We start from the raw sequence: 26,316 nt of genomic DNA, 5'->3' as shown, positions 1-26,316 counted from the left end.
GTCAGGCTGCCTGGTTCATCTCGTTTCCCAAAACATGATTTGGAATTGCTTTCCTTTCATTCTTTTTGCTTGGACTGTATTCTTTCTTGGATTAAAATAGCCTAGTTCTTGTTGCCTTGTGTGCTCATTGAATGGTTTGCACACACTCATGTTCTTGGAAAGAAAAGCTTATGCATTCTGAAACACTTTGTGCACTGAAACTGTGGAGGGAATTTCTCCTCGTCTTTCCATGGCAGCCTCGGTGGAAAGAGGTAATAGTTGATGTGAATGGCTTAAACTACATGTTTGTGAAAAGGCTGTATTTTTAAAAAATGGTGGTGATTTCTTAGAGGAGCGTAAAATGTGAATAGATACATTTGTATCATGATGAAAAGTGTCGAGAACACAGGTTTATTTACAGGAGAAAATACTTTTTTTGTCTGGGTTTAAATCATATTTTGTGTTTTACAGTGGCCCATCCTCAGGAGCCTCACCATCCCTCTGAAAAGCCGGTCATCCACTGCCATAAATGTGGGGAGCCATGTAAAGGTGAAGTACTCCGTGTTCAGGCCAGACACTTCCACATCAAATGTTTCACCTGCAAAGGTAAGACCTTGATATTCATCTGTTAACAAAGAGTCAGTTTGTGCAAATGTACCTTGAGCCGGTGATGAGGGGTCATGTTTCCTGTGATCGGCCAGTTACACGATATTCTCATTGCTTAGTATCTGAATGATTTGTGGGTGGGGGAGGTAAAGAATGGGGGCTGAAATGTCTGAATCGCACATGTACAAGCATCAAGGTGATCAGCACCACACAGAACAAATTCAATATACAAACATCTACAATTTAATTGAAAAGAACGATTATATGAGACATTTGATTTTACTGGGGGGAGGTTGGTAAATTTGCCACTTCTAGAAGACTGAAAATAGCACATTCTGCTCTGAGTACTCATGTGTTCATTCTTTTTCTTTTCTACTGTTCACTGTGTGCAAGCTGCACAATAGATAATTATACCTGAAAGAGACGAAAAAAAATCTTAGCTCTTTTTAATATTATTTTCAATTTTATTTGCTTCATACAGTACTATGTAGGCAGTCAGTTTCACATATTTCCAAAATAGTGAGTTAGGCCATAATTAGACTCTGGCTTCTTTGGTGAATTTTTTTTTCTGTTTATTTGCAAAATTGTGGAACAACGCTAAATATCCAAGTGCTTTATGGAGAGTCACAAAATATAGAAAGAGAAAGTATAGCCCTAGCAGTCACTCAGAAATCCAGTGTAAATAGCTGACTTGGTTGCAAATGTTGTGTTGTATGTATTTCCTGTTATTTCTATATATGGGGCAAGGATATGTTTAGATTGTATAATGTGATGAGGTGAAAAGGAATATAGCATAAGAATACTTAAGAAAATTCTGTCTTTCTGTAGTTTTGGCTCTAAGCACTTTTTCAAGCACTTTTAATACATGGATAAATCTGGATTTTTTTTTTTTTTTTAACTGTTAATAGCAACCACTGCCTTTCACTAGGGATAGTTATGAAAATTAAAGTCCTTTTAACTGAATTGATTGCTAAAAGTAAGTACCTGCATTCAAATAAACCCACCAAAAAACCCCTGATGGATACTGACATCCAAGAGAAACATGCAGGGTGGTCACTGAGGAGTGCGTGCTGGGGCAAGGGGGAGCCTTGGCCATGTGTTTTAGGAGGTGTGCCTTCAGCAAGTGAGCAGTGCAGAGGGTGGTTACAAAAGGGAAAGGAGCAGGAGATAAGAGGTATCTGTAGCAGCTGTGCTGACACCATGACCCTCAGAAAAAGCTGAGTTGGGGCTTTTAAGCCAAGTAGCCAAGAAAGTTTTCTTTACTTGCTTTTCTTGTGGTTGGATTTTGCCTAAGTTCAAGAAATAGCAATATGTGTGCTCACATGTACATTGTATATGTGTGCATATCTATACATACTTGTGTGTGTAAGTATATACATACACACACACTTGCTGAGGGCCTCCATTTTACTGGGCCTTTAGTTTGTGGGGCTGGGCCTCCTCTTTCTCTGAGTGGGCCACCACCTCTCACGGGTTCTCTGCTCTCTGGCCCTCCCCTTCCAGGGGCTGGGATGCTCTGGGCATCCCACTCCTTTGGGCCTCCCCGTTCCTGTGGGTCTCCCTGATCTTATCCTCTGAGCCTATTACTGCTCCAGGCCTCCCTGTGTGAGCCTCCCTCCCTTTCCAGCCCCCCCCCCCCCCCCCCCCCCCCCATGGTCTCCCATCTTTTTGGGTCTCCCAGTCTCTCTGGCCCTCCCTCTCCATGGGCTGGGATTTTCTGGGACTCCCGCTTTTATAGAGGCCTCCCCTTTTTTGGGGGGCTCTGCTTGTGAGCCTCCCGCTTGCTCTGGGTTTCATTGACTCTTGTTCTCAGTCTCTGAGGGCTTTGAGTCTCTAAGCCTCCCAATTTTTTGGGGGGCCTCCAACAATTTTGTTGGGGCTCTGACTCTCTACAAGCCTCCACTATGTGAGCCTCCCACCTTTTTGTTGGTTTCCCACACTTTCAGGCGCCCTACTCTTTTCCGGCTCTGCTTTCCCCCCTGCCTCCCCAGTGGGCCTCCCACACACACACTCATCGGTCTTCCACTGTGCGAGTGTCTCCCCTCTCACTGCACCTCCTCCTCTGTGGGCCGCCATTCTCCATGTCTCCCCCTTCCTTCTGGCCTGGGCCTCATAATCTTACAGACCTCCACTGTGTGAGCCTCCCACTCTCTGGCCCTGCCCCTCACTAGGCCTCCATTCTGTGCCTTGCCCTCAAATGTAAGTATCTCTATGTTTCTATACTTGTGTTTATATTTGCCTAAAAGCTGTAAGGAGGCTGCATGGCAGGCAGCTGGGTTACTGACAGAGCTTTGTCTTCTGTCAGCCCCAGTTCTGCAAAGGGCTTCTGAAGCTTTGGGTTGTGGGAGCTGCCTTAGGAGTGGGGAGAGCCCTGCCTGCTCCTCAGAGCGAGGGCCTGAGGGGCTCTCAGCAGCTCCAGCTCATGCCACTGAGCCCTCTGTGACCACAACAAGGACTCACTGTGGCTTTTTACAAGAAAGCGGTTTATTGAAGTATTAAATAATTGTAAAACTTTGTGAAATCATCACCTTTGAAGATGGGTGTTCTGAAGCAGGAGGTAATCCTGGCTTCATCATACAGTTTCTGTTTAATGGACAACAAGACAGAGTTGTCTGAATAAAGTAACCACAGTATGTAGGATGAAAGGTGAGAATATAGAGAAATATATAGGCCCATGTGAAACAAGGGAAGGGTTGCTCCTGTACAACCGGCATCTGCCGCATTCTGTCCTAGCATAGCATAGGATAGATACAATGAAAGGGCTTCAGGCTAGAGGTTGGATGTAGCAGAGCTGGTGAGAAACATGAAGAAAGGTGCTGGAGTAAATCAGAGTAACTGAGTAACTAAACTGGAGTAACAGAATCTATACTATGGAGTTTTTCCACTTCCTTTAAACCTCCGTTAGCTTTTCTGAAAGTCCATATCTAGCACATATACTGCAGATCCAGACTTTGAAAAGTGCCTCAAGCCCAGTCCCTGAGTTTCAGTTTTGTTCTTCATGTTCCAAATGTGGGAGGAATAGTATAGTAGTATGATTGCTATAACTCCGTTCTTCTGCTTCCTAAATGGGATATAGCAGAAGTTAGAAATGTTTGTTCTCCTATGTTACTAAAGGTTTTTTAAAAAAGTTACTTGAGTTAGTTGCATGCTGAAAAGTGAATGACTAGAATCTAAGAAATTCTGTGTTTGTGTTACCTGTGGTTTTTAGTTAAATACAGTTAGATAGCTCAAAAATTACTTTACTTTCTCCTGGATATTGATGTCTTTCATCTGTATCAAACTGCAATGGTATCGGCCCATCATGGAAGGCAGAGAGGAGCACTGTCTGCACTATTCCTGAAACGCTTGGGGTGATGCATATGCCTTTCTGTATTACAGTTCCTGTATTTCAAGCAGTACTTGATGTTACATAATCCCTAAGCTGTTCAAAACCAGCAACAAGTTGTTTCTTTTACTGTTTCTGCCCATAGTGAGTAGTGGTCTCAATTTACAGAAGACACTGAATTAGGGTATTTCCAGCAGCAGACCAGCTGAGACCCTTTGAGTCAAGAAGGAGAAGGGTAATTCAGGCCAGGCAGCAAACAGTGTGCCTAGGATCTCTCGATAAAGCAAAGGGGCAGATGGAACAGGAACATGCCTATGGAACTGTACTCCTGCTGAATTCACCAGATTAATCTTGCTATTTTTGGGGGGTCTAATTTCTTTTTTTAGTTACTCAGTCGCTGCTTTTGTCCTTTGACTATTCTGTTGCAAGGTTGGGTTTACTAGGATACTTTTTTTTTTTTTCCTTCCCCTAGGGCGATATCTAAACTCATGGTGGCTTCTGTTTATGGAGATATTTCCAAGCTGATGACAGTTTAATATTCTGTAATATTATTGACCTCATGACTGCTTGCATGAAGATCACCAGAGAAAGGAGAGCTATAGAAATATCTATCTCTGATGGAAATGAAACTGTGATTTTTATCATTAGCTTGGAGACTTTGAGCTTGTGGAAGGTGACTGGTTGCATGTGTTCACTTATTGTTTAGGAGAGGGGTGTGACAGTGTGGCTTCTGCCTGTTTATCATATCTGCGTATTCCAGTTTGAACTGAGAGGGCCAGCGCTGAATCTTAGAGACATTTCTCTCGCTGTTCATTCAGTCTGTGCCTTACTAGTTTGTTTGCCAGCGAGTGAGTGTCATCTTTTTCGTGTTCATTTGTCTTCCACTGAGAGAAAGGAAAGGGGTATGTATGGGAGTTTGCTCCAAGTCCTGTTGTGAATCTTATACCCAAGCTGCAGAGCTCATATTTAAATGACTGTAGTTTGTGTTTAAACCATATAGTTATTTACTTATATTGCATGTTGTCTAACCATATGGTTCATACAAGTGGGACACAGCTGTTCAAGTAAGTGTATTTTCCCTCTTAGTCTAATGGCTTTTTAATTTGACATGACTGTGACTCTACAGGAGCTGGAGTTAGACCCCCTCAGTTTATACAGTATGTTGTTAGCTAGAGGAAACAGCTGATACTAGGACCAGAATGTATCACCTGCATCTACAGGTGGCTTGGTTGTCTTTCTCCTTTCTGTATACTAAAGTTTGCTCTTGAGACTTCAATGTATACATCTACAGTGTGGAAGGCTTGAATAAGCTGATAGTTGTCTGACTGTTGTCATACCTGCTGAAAATGTTTAAGCTTTTAGCCACAGGCTTAGTCTGATAGTCTAGTGAAGATGTGGAAAAAATCCATTTCCTCATAAAGCTCTCACGCTAGTTGTATAGTAGCAGGGTTTTGGTGAGATCCTGTTCTTGCTTTGCTCTGTATGAGATTCCTTTGTTTTGTTGTTGTTGCCATCCAGGCTCTCAACTTTGTGTTTACATCATCCTGTTAAGTGTATTTGATGTGATAGTAATCCTGATTCCCTAGGTTATGTCAGAGATGCATAGGCACTCCGTGATTGCTTGGCATACATGTCAGTCATGGTTGTTGCACTGCAGGAACATGGTGACTTAAGCCTCTGTGCTGCATCAGCCAGCTCAGGATGTGCTCATGTGTCATGTAACGTGATAAGAGAATCATCTTTCCCTGTAGTTTGGTGTTCTGTCCATCTCTGGAATCTTTCTCAGAACAGAGTAACTGCTTCCTGACAAAGATGACAGGTAAAACCTCCACCGATTGACATGTTCCCATACCCCCACGGTAAGATGCAGCTAGCTGTTTATCCCTGCCTGTTGAGGACCAAGGGTTTACAGCTGGTTTTGTCCTATCTGCCTGGCAAGGCTGGCTAGTTCTATTTGTGGCTCCAGATAAGAGCTGATAAAAAACCAAAGGGCTGAAAATGGTGCGGCCTGTCCCCCAGAAGGTGAGCTCTGCCGGCCTCCTGATAGGCAAAGAATTTCAGGCAGTCAGCAGCTGACTCGGAGCTGGAGTTAACAGGGGAATGATGGACAGGGGAGGGATAAGAAACATTTAGGAGTGCTACTTCAGGAGCATGGTTCAGAGCAGTTGTCTTTGGCTGTTTTATAACTAGAAGTCACTTACCTTGCTAAGAAATTACACTGTTGCGTGTTATAAACGCAAGTTTAATTGGATTCTGCGTTACCTCCAGTTGTAATAAATAAGTCTTAATTTCTATTTTACCAGGAGTACACTACTCTTACCATACCAAATCGTTAATGGTTACCAGGCAATGCAAGCAGCAGGCAGAGAGGAGGGAGGGTTAGATGAGGAGGTTGGAGAGAGAACAGACTGACCTGGAGACCTCATTGTTTTACTTTTTGTCTTTTAATAAGCATTAACATTAATAAGAATGAATTAGTAGCTTATAAGAAGTAAAAAGCTTTTCTTGTAACCATCTATGTACATGAATAACTCTTCTGGAAAAATTAAGACTATTCACTGCAATGTCTATTACATATGTAAATGTGTGTGGGATCAGGCCTTAAATTACAATGTGCATGAGCAGAGATTTTAGTATCTCATTTTAAATTGTGATCTGATACAAATGATAATTTTCTATCATTGTCAGTTCATTACAGTTCATTTTACCCTATTGCATGTACTAGGAGAGGAAACTTTGAGGCTAGCAAAATTGCTATAAGAAGACTTCATTATTAAGCCTGTGATTCATCTTCTGGGTTAGAGGGAAGTGCTGGTTTCAATACAGTCTGTTGCTTAACAGAACAAGCTTTAAGCTTTCATAGTAACAATGTAAATGTTTATATAGCTTGATTTTTATACAGGTAGAGATCGGTTGCATTATCTTAACAAGGCAATGTAGTATTTGTGGGAGTATTTCAAATAGCAGATGGAGTACCTGTTCTTGATCTTGAATATAAATTGGAAAATATAGTTACCTTCCATATGGTAGTCTAAAGTAAAAAAAAAAAATCTCATACATAAGCAATCCTGCCATGAGAATATGGATGGTGTTCCTAAAGTTTTCTAGTCCTCGCTATGTGGCATAAACGTCTGTAATTTGATTAGACTATGTCAGATGGAAATGTTTCACTGTGTATGAATGTTTTACATGGTATAGTGATATCAGATATCAAAAGGCAATTACCAGCTAATATTCTTGCTAATTATAAGGCATAGCCAAGTCTTGACATACAGGAAGCATTCTACAAACACAGAGTATACCATGGAGAAGAAACTTTTAGCTTCTTTTGAAACGTTGTTACAAATGAGCATAAAGCAGTTTCTTAATTGTGAAACAAATGTACTAATTTTCCTCTTCTAGGTTAGATGTCTTTCAAGCTTATTTAGGAAAGCCCACATCTATATGTACTTCCAGAATCCTTTGTGGTATGTTTAGGTTCCAGGCACGGGTCTGTTCCTTTGTTATGATGACTTTTGCAAGGCTACATCATCTGTAGTTCAATGAGCTTGAAGGGGGGAGGGTTCCTAAGTTTAGATTTTGGGATGCTCTGTAATCTTTGACTTTGAACTGGATCATCCTCCCTTGAAGGACTAGGAAGAAGTTAGGGTCATGTAAGCAGACACTGTATCAACAAGCTGGAATGTGTTTTAAATCATTACTTCTTTGACCTTTGATCTGTCATCAGATTCTTTCAGTGGCGGCAGGGGGAGGCTGCAAACTGGCTGCTGGGTAGTTAGTGCTATTAATAGTTCAGTGTCAGTGGATGGAAAGTTTAAATATGAGGACATTCTTGTAGTAGATATCCAGTGCAGTGTTTGAAAATGTCTCTGCGTTTCTACAAATATTTCTGAAACAGTGACTGATCTGTGGACACAGTAACGTAACTGGTGGATAGAATGTGCTCCTTCCTGGGAAATTATATGAGATCCCTTGAATCACTGAACCAAAGAGCCTACTTTATGTAAAAGCTCTCCAGGTTTGTAATTATCTTTCAGTACACCATGGTTCTGCTTGCCAGCTTGTGAACTCCCCTTTTCAGCTTGGTTATTGAAACAGCCTTCAACATTATTAAGTCTTTTGATTTTTCTCCAGAGTGTTTGTATTTTTAATTTTTTCCTAAACCTGAGTGGCTTGGCTTTCATTTAAAGAAAAGGGCATTTCTAGTCATTAAAACATAAAACATTGGAAAATATGAAACTGAAATGCCCTATCAGCAGAATACAAATTAAAAGGACAGAAATGTTACAGTATCCTGGTTTGAATGGCCAGGAATTTTGGGATCTGACTCAAGATCTTGAAGGATTACAACTCTGCATCCTTTATCCATGGTAGAAAGTCCCATGGAGGGGAATGAGGAAGAGTAAGTTGAGATTATAAGGGTGAAAATGAAAGATAAGAACTTGTTGCTGAAGAGATTAATGTACAAATCAAGTTAAAAAGCAAAAAGGGGAACATGCTGTTATCTGTGCGCACAGGAGGACCTAATGAGGGACAGCGAGAACACATTTAAGGACAGCAAATCAGGTTTGAACAGTATAGAAAATCCAGGGAGCAATTCTGCTGTTCCTGGGAAGCTAACCGAGGTTAAAATTTCTCCTGTGACAGGATTCAGATGTGAAGTCATGCATTCAGGTAGCTTGATATGAAAGCAAGCCTCAGCTGCACCTGTGAGAGTACCTGCCATTTCTGTATTTGCATATCTTAGCTGCTGTGTCTTGAAGCCTGTTCTCTTTCTTGCAGTGATTCTTATTGGTATTTCACTTCAGGTTCAGGTAAGGCCCTGAGAAGTTTGCTGTAAAATAGGCTGGTTTCTTGCAAAACGACCCTAACCCTCCCATAACCCATGAGCAGCAGGGAGAGCTCTGTCTCACAGTGGTAGTAGCCTTTGGGATGGCAGTGGGGTGTTTCAGGGGTGCAGTAGATTGTAAACTATATCCAATCCCTTGGCAGTGGAAGCTACCAGTCATCCTCCACACTTGTGGAAAATAGTCTCTGTAAGAATTGCTGAGGATCCCTTGCTCCCTGTGGAAGAGGCACAGTGGGTGAGGTGACTGTGGGCTTTGACAGTAGGGCTCAAACTATACCCATAGTTCTATCTCACACTGTTCTCCCATCCTCTGACCCTTTCCTGCCCTTCTGCTTGTTTTCAATAGCAATGTCCTATTTTATTTGGGTCTTTTTTTCCAAATTATTTTTCCATTTTCATATAAAACACTGAATTGTTAATTTTTGCTTTAGATGTTGACAGGAAAAAAAATCCCAAGCAGTTTCATCTGATTCTGAAGTGGATCCTTTTTTTGCTATTTGGGTTTTAATGCTATTAATGGCAATTGGTTGACACTGATCTCAGTTTAGTTGGGCCTGAGGTCTCTTCGGTGACCAAACATTTGACAGGAAATGAAATTAATTGCACTACTTGGCTGATGTTGATGAATGCTGACAGATGCCATGTCAGATTTTAACAAGCTACTGGATCCCTTTGAAAGTAGAATGCCAGCAGGATGCTTTACAGGTGCTTGATGAGTAGGGCAGAACATCCTTACGAGAATATGGAAAGTTGCTTGGGTTTGTTGTCAGTGTATCCTTCATTTGCCTGGCTTGGATGAGGTTTATTTTTGTTCTATTCTTACATCCTTGGTTTGCTTATTTATGATCTTTTTAGAGAGATCTCTCATCTAGTTACAGCCAAGCTATCCCAGGCTAAACTTTGACATTTTTCCATGGATTGCATTTTCTTCAAGGTTCATTTCCCACAGACCCATAAATGACTTTGATCTCCACCTAGTGCTTAGTTTAATGTGAAAGGTGTTTTAAGTGGTTGAATGATTCTTGCCATTGTTTCCATCCTGGTGCACAAAACATAGATATTTCAGTTGGGAAGCTGTCACACTGCAACATTATATAGGGCTGCTGTTTGCTGTTGAGCTCAGGTACTAGCTATTGTCTGTTAGATTGCTAGAAAGACTGAAATATATGCATGTCAGGTGCGGACAGGAAAGCTTCCCTGTGCAGTATTGTTTGTATCTCCAGTGTTAAAGAGAAAACCAAAGAAAGGTGACCTTGTAGCACTAAAGGCAGTGTCATGGCATTGATTGGGAAGTTGATTAAGTTAAAACTCCGAGCTCGTCTGAAACTCAGTCATCACTAGTGGTTTCAGTTGAGTGAATGCTTGCATTAAACGCTTAGGGGTTTCACTCAAGTACACCACTGAAAATTACTTGTGTCATAATGACAGTGGCATGCAGGCAGGATGTTTGAAACGGAGGGTCAAGGTTTTTCAAGGGAAGAGATGAAGGACCTGGCTGGAGCCTAGATGGTGCTTCTCATGGGGATCCCACACCAATTTAGAAGAAGGGAGAAGTGCAGTATTGTCTTTTGCTCAGGAAGTATTTCAGCTGCTAAACCTTTTTTTTTTCAGCTGGTGACTAGATAACGAAGCAGATTTTAACATCACCTGTATTTGTTCCATATATATAAAGCTTTTTAGACTTCCCAGGGTTGTTTCTAAAGTCAGTCTGTTGAAATGAGAAGATATTTCAGAACCACTGGGAATGCTGGACACAGTTCCAAACAGCTTGGATCAAAATGCATCTCTTCTCAGTGTACGGCAAGAAAATTTCCAGTGACAGGAGTGTGACAAACAGTTATCAGGATCTCTGTTACTGCTTTTGCAAAAAGCTGTATGCCATTTCTTAATGGTGCCTTGTAATCTTTCTGCAATGGCAGTGCTGCAGCATGGCTTCTGAGATTTACCATTCTCATGTGGTCTTCTGATGATACTTTGACATACATTCCTTCTTTAAATGACGAATGTCAGCAAGAAAAGTGTTGATAAGAGGAATAAAACAAAGGCAGAGAAAGAGTTCATTTGAAATGTGGAAACTTTAAACTTCAATAAGAACATGAACCTTGCTTTCATCAATACAGGATTTGTTAAGCTCTCTCTTAGGCAAAAAAAAGAAACAGATTTTTCCTGTGTATTTGTTTAGATGTAGGTGATAAACTGAAACATTGCCAAATTCCTTTCTGCCTTCAAACAAGAAATCCATTATGTCCTAAGAAATAAATGTTGTATGAATATTTCCCTGCTTGAGAACAGCACCATTATTCTATGAAGCTTAGAAATACAAGAAAGAAATAAAACCCCAACAGGAAATTAAATTTGCACCTTATTTAATGCATGGTGACAAAGCAGATCATTAGACTTTTCTTAATGAATAGCATTCACTTCTGCAAACTGAGAGCCCATGCTCATAGGGTCTGCTTGTGTGGTTTTGTTTCTTCAGTGCTGAAACAATTTTTACTTAACATCAACATGGAGTTATTTTACTAAGGACCTGTTTTTTCAACTCTCACTGACAAAGACCCTATGGAAATCTTACATAATGCTCAGTAGGATCAAATCCTACTTCCATTCACTTTGAAAAAATCTGGTCTCTTCATTTTCATCATCTCCGCTCAAGCTTGAAAGTGACTCAGCTTAAGAATGGTCCTGGTCCCTTGGAGATCACAGGCAACTGCATTGCTCTTGAGCAGCTACATTTTGTCATAATAGCCCAGGCTTGCATACACAGACCCTGTAGCTCTGAGAGGTGACAGCAGCACTGACGGTATCTCCGATCTTTTTGTGCTCCAAGGATGCAAAGTAGTAGCTCCAGACAGTAGTTCAAGAGAGAAAAATCTAGTAGGTAGGTGTTTTCCATACAGTGGGAGGCAGAACTGTATTCCAGCTTATTCCATTCACAAGAGAGGCAGGATCGTCTGTTTGGAATATGAAATTCTTTGATATACAGACGCTGAAAAAAAGGCTGAGTTTCCTCCAGGAGCTGTTGAAGAGAATGTTTTTCTTTTTTGATTTAAAGAAAAATGCTGGTGTTTTTTGCCTCTATGCTTGTGGTGCCTCAAGGAATAGAAATGGTCCCCAGTGTCTCCTGTTTCAGAAGGGAGGTTCTAGTCATGTGAAACAATTTCTTCCATTGTATCAAGCAGAAAGGGTCTTGGGGAAATGTAATTCTTCTGTAGAACTATTTCCATGCGCTGGATTTTTATAGAATGCCTCTTGCTTTTGTCTTCTCAGACATGAATTGTGCATCGCTATTGGCTGCACAAAGTAATTCTTTTGAAGTTGTTTTTCCCATCAGTATAGGAAAAAACAAAAGAACATCATTTGATGTTTCCTATTAGCTATCATCATTTTGGTATTATTTTTTCTTTGATGACATGATATTTGTATCACAGCAATTGCCTAGATCACACTATTAGGATTTATTATACGTATTTAGCCATCACAGCTGGTTTCTTTTCATTGCCTCTGCTGTTTGTGGCATGAATGACATTGGGCAGATGGTCTTTCTTTTTAATAAAAACAATAACAATTCGTCCATCTTTTCTGTGGTATTTCTACAGTGGTCATAAATGTGTGCTAAGACAACATGTTTAAGCTTGAGGGGATTTGTTGTCAGAATCCTGACTTCTGCACAGTTGCAAGAAGGAGGAAAAAGAAAAGCAAGCTGTTTAAATCCCTTCCTTGTTTGTACACCGCATTGTACCCCAAGTGTGGATACAGTCATGTTCATCCTTTCTGATCTGATCTCTGACTCAAAGTGAAAGCAGCCGGCTGGAACAGCATTTTTCCGACCATGGATGTTAACAGTCTGGGTGACCCTTGTTTCGCCCATGTAGCTTAAAGCTGTGATTAGTGATAGGAACACATGTGCTAAATTGACTGCAAAAATCCGTTGTAATGTGGAGTTGCCAGGACTTGTCTTTAATTCTTGCAGATTGGTGTGTGCTTCCTGCTGTGAGAATGCCAAAGATGATGAATCTGCTGGTTGTTCACATCCTAAGCAGTTCTGCTTGTGCCTGAATTCATGACTTGCCAATATGAGAGAATTTAACTCATTCTGAGTTATTGACAAAATAAGAGACTGGGTAGAAAGGACACCTCATAAAGAAAAGGGCAATGGAGGGAGCCTCTTTTTAATAATAGTAATTACTGACTTTAAAAGACTTGCCAAATAATTTTATCCCCCATTTTCATCTCTAGACTTGAATCTCTGTGGCCCAGCAAAAGGGATAGAGCTTAATAATTGTGAGTTTATGAACCCTTTCATTCAAAGTTTGTAGTGTTTTTTGCAAGCAATGATCTGCCGCAGACCTCTGTATGATACGTTGAAGCTGTATTTTCAGAAGATGGTAGAACAGAGGTTGCATTGAAAGTTACTTTTGATCATCCTACCCTATTAGACCCATTACCTAGGCAGGTAAAGAGGGCCATAGTGACTAAAAGAGTTTTTCAAAAGGTGACTCATTGGTAGAACTGGGGACCGTAGCAAAGAGCCAGAGAGTTCATATATGCAGCTTCTGAGGCAGATCCAGCAGCATGCTGAGTGCCTTCAGCTTGAAGCTGAAATATATATAGACACGGACGTTAAAGCTACAAGCTAAATTACAAACTGTAATTTAAATACTGAGTAGTCCATAGCTCTTTATGAAATTTAGCAGCTTCTGAAACATCTAGTATTGACCACTCCATGATAATACTGCAGTACATACACTGTAACCACAGGATCTAGCAGTCTGAATACTGAGGTAATCCCTAACAAATATTAGACATTAAAGTAGAATTCTCAGTGACTCCATGATTTAATTGTAAGGATCCACCAAAGGTAACTTAGAAAAGCAAACCTATTGTAAGTAGGCTCAGGTTTCACCTCTGGACCTCCAGTGAAAAACGACTGGATGGTCCCCAACTCAGGAAGAGTCTAAGGTGATGTGGTGTAGAGGTCACAGAATTTTCTCCCTAATAGTTACATGATATTGTACTGTTAGTTTAAAAATAATATTTTAAACAAAATGGAGATCAGTAGAAGAAAACAGAAGAAAAAGGTTTTTCTGGAGGTATACCTGAAAACCAGCTTGGAGCAATTTAAAGCATTATAATAGAGCCTTAACGATAGTTCTCTGTAATTCTCTTAAGTCACTGATAATTGAGGTTTGGCTGCTTGTGGATTTAATGCCACCATGAAATGTAATTTGTTTGCACATGGAATATTAACACTGTTCTATGCAGAAATGTAAAACCGGAAAAATGCTAGTACTGATACTGCTTTAATTCTAAGCTGCATTTTAGTGCATTCTGTTTATTGTTATTCTATTAATTATTGTTACAGTAACAGTCATTAGGTCCCTGGGGCTTGACAACAGGCAAATGGAGAATTTGCAATCCCTGCCCCAAACACCTTGCAATTTTATTGTCAAGGCAGGTGGTTAATAAGATATTAGCCCATTATAATGGGGAAGAGAACGAATGTTGTGCACAATATCATGCTTGGTATTTGTGGCAGAGAGATGAATTGAATCCACTTGCCCTGATAATCTTTCTGTATTTCATATTTTAATTTTTCAAGGACTCTGTAACTGCAGAGACCTAGAATGCTGCCTATTAATTTTTCCTTACTAATCAGAATTTCTGATATTCAATATTCCTGATATTTAATCTGAATGTACTTGAATGTTATGAAGAGGAATGAGATAGAATTGCTTGCAGAGTAAGAGTTAAGCTAGCATCCTAGACTGCTGTGAAGAGTAATTCTTACTGAATTACACAGATACAGCAATATACAGAAGAGCAGTAAGAGTGGCTGAAACCAAAAATGCCTGGGAGCAGCCATGTATATATTTGTTTAAGAATTCATCTAGCAGCTCCTATTTATGCTTTCTCAGTGAGGTGAATAAAGAGGACTTTTTAAAGCTCACATGAAGCAAGTAGTATTTTTGGAGCTACTGTGGAACATTAAATAGGTAGGTTCAAGTCCTTTGTTTAACCCAAGCTAAAACTGAAGTGTGAAACTTAGTCTCCTGTCTCCCATGGCACTTTCTCTTCACAGGAGTTGGCTGTTATAGGGTGGATTGCTTTCTGTCTCCTGTGTTGACCAGAAATGCCAATGTAACACTATGAATATTTTCCTAAAGCTAAACAGTCACCTGGTGGTGATGTGTTTCGATTGGGTGAATAAGCATTTAACAGTGGAAAAAATGCCAGGTCACAGAAATCCTTGACTAGTCCTTCACCCTTTTACTGATATAATTATTTTTCCCAATAAAGTTGTACATGGCCACAAGTTTATAATCAAATATCAGAGTTGTTTATCTAATCCATGAAGTACAGGGAATATAGTACACAAAAGACTAACACAAGAACAATGAAAATTACGCACTCAAATGAAGTAGTAGCTCTTAGGACACTAATCTATTCAGAATACAGGTGGGGAATACTCTTCCATTTACTTTATTCAGTGTCCAATATGCTGCTGTATAGTTTGGCTGCATGTATCATGAAGTGTATATAGTGGAGGTGTTTCTAGATTTTTAATGCTTGGTTGTCTCTGCACTGAAGCTTTCTCCTGTATTTATGTCTAAATTAATACTGTAAATTCACCCTGAACATTTCAAAAATCATACTTTTTAAAGCAAGATGAAAAGCACTGTTGCAATGATGGTGAAGCAGCTCAGTGTTATCTGGGAACTGGAGGAGTTAATCTAAACCATACAACATTTCTAAACCATTCATTGTTTCAAAAAAAAAAAAAAAAATCAGCTCCTTGAAAGCTTCTTAAAGCACATGGTTGCAGGAAAAATGTATGCTAGTGTATAAAATAGTGAGATCTGTCCTATGTATGGAATCATATCTTTTCTTCTTCTCACCTCCAGTCCCAGAGGTGAAAGCAAGATGGAATTCGTACAAATAATTCTGATAACATGGTTAACTGGATGATGCAGGGTAACTGAGGTCTTGGTGAGGACCAAGTACGTGAAAGTCATGATTATATAGATACCTCCAGCGAAAGTCTTTATTACAAGCTCTCTTGTAGACAGAGAATACCAACTGTCTGCTGCGATGTCAAGGCATGTAGTGACAGGAGGAGAAAGCAATAGTCTGATAGAAGGGAGCAAGACCACCAGGGTCATCTCATTTGTTGGCAGCATAGGCAGTTGCTGACATCCTTAGTAGGTATATTTTTCCAATCTGTGTGGTTTTTTTTCTTCCAGTGTGTGGCTGTGACTTGGCACAAGGAGGCTTTTTCATTAAGAATGGGGAATATCTTTGCACCTTGGATTACCAGCGCATGTATGGTACCCGCTGCAACGGTTGTGGGGAGTTCGTGGAAGGCGAAGTAGTGACAGCTCTGGGAAAAACTTACCATCCAAGCTGCTTTGCCTGTACTGCTTGCAAGTAAGTCATCCCTTTCAACTAATGTGGTGTGAACCCAGAACAAGGAAAACAGGGAGAAAGCTATCACCATGAGACACAAGTCTCAAGACATATTTGTCTTTGAGAAGCATTGGGCTGGAAAAGATCTCCTGCAGGTCTGACTTTGACAGTCTTCAAAATTCATTTATTTGGGGAACACAGCTTTGCTGTTACATATAGTTCCCTATTCTTAGAAAGTTACTCTCATGTATGAAGGAATTAAGTACCAGGCTTACGTGTTGAGATAATGGACATGGGTTGAGTTGAGTTCAGGTAATCAGCCCAGCTTGACGGGAGACATGAGGTAAAGCAAAATTCTGGATGCTACAATAGAGAAGTCACTTGGGCTATAAGAACACTTAAACAATTAAAACCATACTGGAGACTCATTTTCACATCATGTAAGAACGCATGGCTTTGGGACAACTGTGATCGCCCTCTTCTTCCCAAATACTCTTTCTTCTCCCCAGTAAGAGAACCAGTCTTTGGTTCTACAGGGAATAAAAAGAAGCTAGTTAAGGCTGTGAGGATGGGAGAAAAGGTGGCATTTTTAACATGTATTTTTGTTTGAAATCTCACTAAGATATTAATTCAGTATTTAGGAGACTACTGGGCAGATTTTCTGTGTGCTCTCATAGCCTGCTCATTTGAGCAGTTCTATACTTGAAAATCTCAGCTGAGCTGTACAGCCTAAACTCAACCCAAAGTCTCTGTGCAGTGTTCTCTATTAGCTGGCTCTAGGCACTGAGACTATGCCAGAACTTAGGCTGTTCTTAGCATGTACCTTATTGCTGTGGTGATCAGTACAATATTTTGGATACACTACCAGAAATAAAGCTTCTGTAGGTTTTTTTTTATAGGAGTGGCACATTTTCATAGTAGTAAAAATAATCTTCTAGACATAAAGTGGAAGTAAAATGGTATTACAGTGCCATCATGATTCTACAGAGAGCCAGTTGTGTTATGTGTATACTTACTATTTACTAAGCTGGAATTAAGATGGCCATCACGTTGTTCATTTCAGCAGTTCTGAGCCCTGCAAGTAAAATGAAACTTTTCCTCAATAAGTTTTGGTGTAATGCCTTAGGGTCACATAAGGAGCATCAGACAGAGATGTAGGTAGATTTCATAGAGAGGGAGGACCCAAAAGACAGGCCCTGTTCCTTTGTAGTCTTGGAGGGAAATAGGACAGTGGAGTTCTCCAGAATTCAGAATCTGACACCAATCCAATTGTTTGAAACTTAATGCAGGAGGATGACATGAACAAGAAAGGCAAGAATCTACACTCTGAGATAGTACTTTGTTGGAGATCACAGAATCATTCAGGTTGGAAAAGACTCTTGGGATCATCGAGTCCAACCATCAGCCCTACTCTACAAAGTTCTCCCCAACACCACATCCCCCAACATCTCATCCAAACGACCCTTAAACACATCCAGGGATGGTCACTCCACCCCCTCCCTGGGCAGCCTATTCCACTGCCTGACCATTCTTTCTGTGAAAAATTTTTTCCTAATGTTCAGTCTAAACCTCCCCTGTTGCAGTTTAAAGCCAGTTAAGATCTCATCGTATGATGCATCTGGGTATTAATGTGGCAGACTTGCCAGGTGCTACCCTAATCTTTCATAGCTGTCTTTGATGAGTAGTTTAAGTACTTTGTCCTATAGCCTGGTGTATTTTTCAAGACCTTTTCTGTGGGAAGTATTTTGATTGTTTTTCCATTTTAAATACTGTGTGAAATTACTGCATGTTGGTAATCATATGATGTGCATGTTTCAGTTTTATTTCCCAAGAACATTGTGAAAGGAGATGATATAGTATGAAACATGACATCAATTTGCTGTATATTGACTGAAATCAGTCTTTTTATGTTGAGCGATTGGAATAGATTCATGAAATGCAGTATTGCTTGCTGATTTATTTATGGCCCACTTAGGAATGGCAGTGGAAAGGAAACTAGAACAATACCTTAAACATTTTGTTTTGTAGAAGCAAGCAGATGTTCATTTGTTAAGCACAGTTCTAGAGTGAGGTGTGGTGTAGGGAGGCCTGTACTCAGCACCTAAAGCTACTTACTAAAGATTTGGAGTTACTGAACCTTCTCATTTTAATGAAATGCTCATACAAAATGTTGTTCATCCTCTGTTTTATACACCAAATAAGAGTTAACAGCAATGTCAACTTCTGCCTAACACACATTCTTAACATTTTGTTGGGTTCAGCAAATAATCTCAAACTTCCACAGTCCATTCAGCCTTTACCTTTCTCCTAACACCATCTGCACAGGTAGTAATTACAGTGGTCATTCTGTGATGTAGATACCTATTTTAAAGCTCTAGGAGAATGAATGTGGATAACATTCTTTTTTTTTTTTCTCTTCTCAAACTGTTAAATCTACAGTAATATAGTCATATATTTCATTGCTGAATACTGACTAAATGAGTGTATTTGTGAGTGACTAGCTCCACATTCCTTCACTAGCATCAAGACCGATTCTCGCTTTGAGTTCTCTTCTGTACCATTTGCTACTCACAACATCACGCTGAGCCCATCATAAATGTAGCTGTTGTGTCTAAGTGGATTCCACTGTTGTCTACTCTTTAGATAAAGTATGTTTGATAACTTTCTTAAAACGAAATACAAGGCAAGTCTAACCTCTGCTCTGCTTGCATCCATGGATTGGATTTCTTCCAGTGCCTGGCTTTGCCAAGGCCACATTGCAGAAACTATTTGGCCTGAGTTTCTGTGAAATACTGATTGCACTGGAGGAAGGCAGCAAACTCAAGGCATAGGGAACAGAGGAAAATTTCTGGCATAACCTTTACTAAAATACATTTTTCTCTTTAACTCTCCAGGCGTCCATTTCCACCAGGCGATCGAGTTACCTTTAATGGAAGAGACTGTCTCTGTCAGATGTGTGCTCAGCCAATGTCCTCCAGTCCAAAAGAATTGTCTGCCTCAAGCAGTAAGTATGCCATCTTCTTTCCGAAGCCTCTCCCTTTCCCAGGCTCATCAACATTTGGTTGAAACTTAGTGCAATATTTTATTTGTTAAAATTTTTCTTCACCTTTAGAAATGAGACCTATCTCTGGGAGCCATTTTTTTTTTTTTCTTCGTGAAAGGTGTCTGGCACTACAAGTGGAAAGAGACACACATTTCAGTATGAATAAATGATTTTTTTTCCCCAATGACTGGATTTTTAAAAGTACTGATCTTCCTTTATAGGCACTGGAAAAGTGCCTGATGAACTCTGAGGTTTCAGAGTTAATAGATTCTATTTTTTTTGTGTGTATAATTGCACAGATTTAAGTATTCAAAAGAGGACAAAGTCAGAGGAAATTAATTTTCTTCTACTATTTAACACTTTAATTTAATTATCCTTTAAAAGGAGTATCACCAGGATTATGCCTCCAGTAGACTGATACCACAATGATATTGTGATCAGAACCTCAAGAAACCATTATTAAAAAGAGAAGAAGCAAGTTAAGGGAAAAATGAGAGAATGGAGAAAGTCTGGTAGAGAAATTAACTTGGTTTGCTGTTGGGTTTTATACTTTTTAAAGATAACTTGTAAATTACTGATATTAATCTCTGCCTCTGGTAGTTAATTTTTTTAATCTTTGGGGATTTCTGAATTGTAGTTAGCACTCTAATCTGTAATGACTTAGTATAGTTTTATAATTCAAAATGGCTACAGATTTCCTTGTGACACTAGGTAGTTTTTCACCAGTCTTGGTTTTCTTCAGGGAGACACTATGTATTTTGGCTTTGAGATCCTAGGATTACAAAGTACAATGTAAAGGCAAAGTTGGATAATGTTTCTGCTCAGCAGATGAGTCGAATCTCAGGTTATCTGAATTGCCTGAGAACATGTAATCAGAGATTTAGCAAAATGGAAGATGGGAGCCATTTTTTTGTTATCATGCCTGCCTGTCTGTTGAGTGATATTTTTGCGCTATAACTGTAGATTTGGAGCTGGAAATGCATAGGCCTAATCAGTAAAGGAAGAATTTAGGAACCTGAGAAAAGCCTTACAAAACTTACAAACCAACACAGAGATGCATGAGGTACTTCAGGCACCCAGAGAATCCTTCTGAGCTAAAGGAATGATGTGGAAATTGTATTTGTTTGAATTACTGATATTTAGGAGGAGTAATTGGCAAGGAACTGCAAGGCAGAGGGACCTTGCACAGTACTGATGTTCTCTTTCTAAGCGTGTCACAGCACCAGTTCCCAAATGACTGATGTCCAGTTACAGAAGTATCTGGATCACACCACATCTGGTTCTCAAGAAGTGGTGCACTTGTCCAGCAGTGTGGCCACTTCCCGTATAGGTGACTCCAGGTGCTGAAATGCCCCCAAGCAAATGATTGGCTCAAGCTGTCTGACAGTGAGCCAGCCAAAGAGCTGGGGAGTCACTTCCTGATAGCCATAGCCTCTGCTTGAATCGCTTCTTGGGTTCCACACTGAAGCCATGGGTAGCAAGGATTATAAAACAATCTTCCCTGCTACTTGTGATGAGATTTATTACCGTTTTTTTAATTGAAATTGAGTCCTGCTGGGCAAACTGCCTTACCAGTACACACAGCAAGAGAGGTCCTGCTCTTAACAGTTTAGAGTGCATGACTTTGAAATCTGCAAGTGTCTGCCACTGTGCATCTTGTTCTTTTATGGACAAAGACTTGTAGAAAGATATAGTACGAAGTTTCTGGTCATTTTAGAGCAAAACCCTTCAAAACTGACTAATAAAAGTGAGACCAGCACGTGTTTATAGGTTCAGAAAAACACAACTGAAAGAATACCAATGAAGTGTCCTCTGTCTTCAAAGGTATGCCAGCTGCTGCTTTAGCTTTGTGCAAAAGTTGACTTAGATACAGAGAAGTCTTTCTTGCTGGCACTGAAGAGCAAATTTTAATTAGTGTAAGCTTTTCCAGGTTGCTTCCACATCTCTTCTGCTGGCTGAATCAGACACATGAATTTTTTCTAATGCTTTGCCCTTTTTTGAAAGGATTTTTTTTTTTTTTTAATACAAGTTCTTTTAGAAGAGAATCTCATTCATGCTATGCATCTATTTTATATCCTGTATTGCTGTCAGTTTCCCCTGATTACTTCCAAATAGATAACTAAAGGAGGCTTTCCTTACAACAAAGAAATTTGGAAGTGAGGAATTTCAATAGACTGAAAGTATATCAGGTTTGATTGGTTTATGTAATGTAAAAGAAAGCCTTCTATCCACTGGAATGTCTGCATTAATGTTGACATGTCATTTTCTGATGTCTGTTACTTCACATAAATGAAAGGCTTAGTGACAGCTTTTCTTGGATGATTTCAAGGAAAATCAAATGCCTCTAAATGCAGGGGTTAACATCTTGAATAACATGAATCTGAATATTGTTACACTCTTTTATAGCTCACACCAATGAAAATCAGAAGGAAAAATACAGGATTAATTTTCCTTTTTTTGTTTAACATTAGTTGGGTCCATGGTACTTATTTGCCTTATTTATATTAATAATATATTTCTTTCACTGCATATGTATTACCGGGCATAATTATAGCTATTTTCTTGAAGAACCATTTCAGTGACTCCTTTTTTTATTCTAATTTTCTAAAACAGTGTTTTTCAGCATACAGATGCTATAGAGTAATCTTAATTCATAATTTAGTCAACCCTATTCCTTAGACACTGCTAGATGTACGCAGTGCACTAGTTTTGGAATTTTCATTCATTCAGCAGGAAATATAATACCAAATACCTGTAAATAGCTTGGCAAACAGATTAATGGGTGGTGTACATTTTTGTTATTGTTTTGTTTCATATGACAGCTTGATAAATGAAATGTGATCTGTAAAGCAAAATGACTGGGACAGAAGCAGAGAAGCACAGAAGCAGGGGACAACTAGACAACACTGGCACACTTTTGGTGTGATGTTGATGACTTGGATAGTTCAGGGTTTTCAAGACTCTGCCAAAGACGGGAAGTTATTTTCTTTGGGGTCTGATAAACAAGTAATATAAGTAATGTATCCCAGTAATTACTATTTATGTTTTAAACAGTGTCCAGGTTTTATATACAACATCACGATTGCCTGGTTTGTACTATCTTAAGCACTTTCTGCTTTCTGTTGTGTTCTAGCTACATGCTAACACACCCGTGTTTGTTATGGTCCATATTATCTTTCCAGAGAAGCAGTTGTGCAGGCATCTATTACTTCTAAATTTTAGACAAGACTGCAACTTGTGTGCTTGGCTTTTTGGCGATGGGTGCCCTGCTTCCCCCCCTTTTTACCTTCTTTTAATTAAGATCTCCTGTATTGTATCTCTGTTCCATATATGACAGCCTCATTTTGCTGTCCCTCAGCATTTTGTATCACATATTCAGTGGACTGTTTTTGAAGGCCACCTTTAAAAATCTGCAAATTACATTTTTTTTTCCTAACTTCATGCTGTAATTTAGAGTGAAAAAGAGTCAAAGCCAAAGTCAAACTTTACAATTTTTTCTTGTTGTCATTGTTATTATTTTATGTTGTTTGGGGATTCATGGTTTATTGTTTCCTTGTTGTCAGAAGAGTGGTTACTTCCCTTAGACCTGGGAATTCTGGGTCTAACTTTCTGGTTTTTTCATACATGTTTTATATATCAAGATAGGTACTTAAATTTCAAGGATCAGTTCTCTACCAGCAAAATAAAAAAATAACTCTGCCCTAGCTTGCAACTCTGTTGTGGTTATAAGCAAATTAGCAAATTAAAGATGGTATAGTGCTTAGACGATACAGTCCTAAGTACTGTACTGCTGCCTTAGTATTACCTACTGATGCTAAAGTCATAAAAATTAGAAAATGTATGTGGTTGTACTTTGTCTAAGGAGAAATTCGAGAACCTAAAGACTGCTTAAATCCTTGTTCTTCATCCATGTGAGGGCTAGGTACCTTTGAAAGAGTAGTGTGAGCATTATAGTATGTCTTTCCAGCCCCCAGCATCTCAAGCTATTTTGTTCTGCGAGTGGTGAGATGAGCAGTGACTGAGGGTACACACTCTGGATTTTTATTAGCATTAGTGTGTGAAGCAGAGGCAAGTAGACTGGCCATGTTAACAGGCTTTTACCCTCTTTGATACTTCTCCATTAGGGCATTTTATCAGTGAAATATCACCAAGGCAGCTGGGAAGTGAACTGATGAGGACATTTGAACATAAAAATCCCTTAGTCAGACCTTAATTTTTAAAAAGTACTATGCTGGCTTGCATCTATTCTTGAAGAGGTGTCGTGAAAAGTACAGCTGGGAGCAGAGCAGCTATAGAGAGATCCCTCACACGTGGGGTAGGCACGTGAGGTGGTGCCAGCAGTCTGTGCTGGTGGAACTCAAACCAGCAGTCTTCTGGCTCCAGGGTCATCTTTGAAATTCTGAAGAGACTGTGTGTGTCTTTGAACACAGTTTAATACATTTCCCTCTTCCTCAGAGAAATTTCCCTTAGGCATTCTACTTTGCTATTTCCACGATAAAGCACTTCAGTAATAAGAATGTTATGTTATTTCTCTACCTGACGTTGAGCGCTTTCTCTGTTGGTTCCTTGTCTGGGTGCTGGTAAAGAAGTTTGAGTTATTTCTGATTACCTTTTTGCTGAAAGGTTGGATCATCTTAGTGATGTGCATGAGCTAATTAAGAAATTGCATTTCAAATTAAAAGTGGGCTTGCTAGATGAATAGGAACAAACTCCCTATCCAAAAGAAACTGAAGCATTACAATCGCCTAGCAAGAGTTTTAATTTGAAAAATTTACCTTCTTTTAAAATGATGGTGGAGACTTTCACAGTTCCCTCTTCTTCAGTGAAATAGATACTTGCATCCTATATATGCTGAGATATCCAGTGATGATACTCTTTGGAAAGAAGCACGGGGAAGATATTTCAACTCCCCTTTCTTTGTAACAGTCTCTCTTGTGAGTTAAGAGCTTTACAGTACCCCCAAGATGTGGACCAGAGTTTTCAAAATGGCCAGTATTACATGTACACAAATAATCTTCAGTGCAGCTGTTCCCTGACCAGCCGGCATCCACGTGGAGATTTCACAATACTGTTTTGTATGTTTGTCCTTGTCTGTTTTGCACATTATGTTCTGGTTCAAAGAATGTAAGTTCTCTGGGACAAATGCTTTCATGCCTATCAGTACAGAGTCTAACAGAGTTGAATTCTGGCTCACAACTGGGGATCTTAGCTCTATTGTGATACAAATAATAAGCTTAATGCTTAATGAACTTGAGGGAGAAAGATATCTTTGTTAATTATTCAATAGCCTTATCTCTTCAAATAAGATATAGTAAAGCTCCCAGTAAATATCTGAAACTTCCAGCAAGGTTTCTGGTAGTACTGAAGTAGAGCAGAGCCAACATACCTTACCTATTGAAGAAAAAGGTGGGCAGGAAGAAATGGGAATCATCTTTTACCTCACTGAAAGTGTGGGGGAAGTGAGGTGGGTTTTGAAACAATGAAGCATCAGAATAGAGAAGCAAATTTGCTTTGCAGTCCTCCTTTAAAGACTCTCTAATTCTTAATGCAATTTTGTATTTGGGTCATAACTGTCATTTCATTAGATAAAGATATAGGAGATTGTTGCCACTATTCAGACATAATGTATGAGCTGACTTCTAGGCATCAAACTTTTCCATTAGCAGTTAGCTAAATGGGTAAAGTGGATGCAAAATTCCTTTTGTGAAAAGTCTGCAGCTAGGATTTGTAACTGTTTAGCCACATTTGACTCAGTTTTCATTTTTTGTTCTTTATCCTTGTTTCCTGAGCTGTCTGAAAAGTCCATAGGGAAGACTTAAAAAGTGAAGGGAAGACTTGGCTGGCTATTTGTAAGCAAGCTATCTGAGTGATTTTTGGCTTTAAAGGGTTTTAAGCAACATCTAGCACATGATTTTGAGCTCATTCTTAGGAAGTATCCTACCATTTCACACTGTGTGTCAAAGCTTCATAGTATATATAGATATTGTACAAATACTTGGTACAGACATGGATAGGCCTTAGTGTGAGATACTGAGCCCAGTCTTGCCTTAAGGGATACACACACAATATCCATAAAATTCAGTGAATGCCCTGGGGAACTGCGATGGGCTCAACAATTTTGGTTTTGAACATGCATTTTTAAAATGTAATTTTTTAAATCCTGTGTATAGTTTTGAACCTTAAGGGTTTAATATTTGTTTGCTATAACACAAAGATTGTCTCCTTTCATGATTCCTGGCTTATCTGCTGAAGATACAGAAACATATCTCTGTAGCGTTCAAGCCTGCACACCTATGTTTAGGTACTGGAGATTCAGTTGAGGATTTTGGGGACTTGATAGGAGGGGGTCATGTAGTCCTATACCTCTTTTTTTTTTTTTTTTGATTTACTATAGAATAGACATACCAAAGACATCATTGTGGATTGATTTCAAACACTGTCATTTAAATCACTGATTTTAATCATGGTTTACTTCAGAATCCAGGAAACCTTGATTAGAATGATTGATTGTAACCTTATTTTACATTTAGATTTTTAATTATAAAAGGCTAATTGATAAGCATGAGGATATTCCATATCTGTACACATTTACTTAAACTAATATAGCTCTGCATAAATTTATCATATTCTTTAACATTTATATTTTTCCCTAATGACTATTTTTGCCCTTGATTTATGTCAAACTCTATTTGAATTGAAATTGGAATTTAATTAGAATGCATAAAATAGCATTGTGGATTTTTTTTAAATTTCAGAAACTACCTGAATTCCGCTAGGCACATGAAGAAAGTAAATGCATTAAAATATATTTTAATTTTGGAACTGCTGATTTGTTGAGGGTCTGTAGCTTATAAAACTGTCTACTTTGGATCACCATCTCCTTAAGGATTTTAAAAGTGCAGATCTTATTACCTAGTTTTGTTCATAGATAGGAAAAAGAAAGCAAGTTTCTTCTCTGTTTTTTCAGATCCCATTTGGATTTTTAACTTTGATTGAATTAAAATTAAAATTTAAAATTCTGATTTTAAATCTGTGGTTTTTAAATATCAGTATTTAATTCTCCCTACTTTAATCTAAATTTGATTGTAATAAACCTGCAAGGCAACT

General features: G+C 39.1%; 1 protein-coding gene across 4 annotated transcripts in view; it reads left to right on the top strand.

The window, feature by feature from the left end:
• The window catches only part of ABLIM1 (actin binding LIM protein 1), a 211,403-nt gene that overhangs the window by 95,399 nt on the left and 89,688 nt on the right, over positions 1-26,316 (top strand). For all 4 annotated transcript variants that reach the window (XM_074831343.1, XM_074831342.1, XM_074831340.1 and 1 more), the window contains exons 2-4: positions 451-585; positions 16,004-16,187; positions 19,061-19,170. In XM_074831343.1, the coding sequence (XP_074687444.1) occupies positions 451-585; positions 16,004-16,187; positions 19,061-19,170 (429 nt within the window). The remainder of the gene's footprint in view (positions 1-450; positions 586-16,003; positions 16,188-19,060; positions 19,171-26,316) is intronic.

Source organism: Strix aluco, chromosome 7, assembly GCF_031877795.1.
Source record: "Strix aluco isolate bStrAlu1 chromosome 7, bStrAlu1.hap1, whole genome shotgun sequence".
In the NCBI taxonomy this organism is placed as follows: domain Eukaryota; kingdom Metazoa; phylum Chordata; class Aves; order Strigiformes; family Strigidae; genus Strix; species Strix aluco.
The sequence above is the reverse complement of the archived record's forward strand: the minus strand, read 5'-3'. Positions and strand labels throughout refer to the sequence as shown.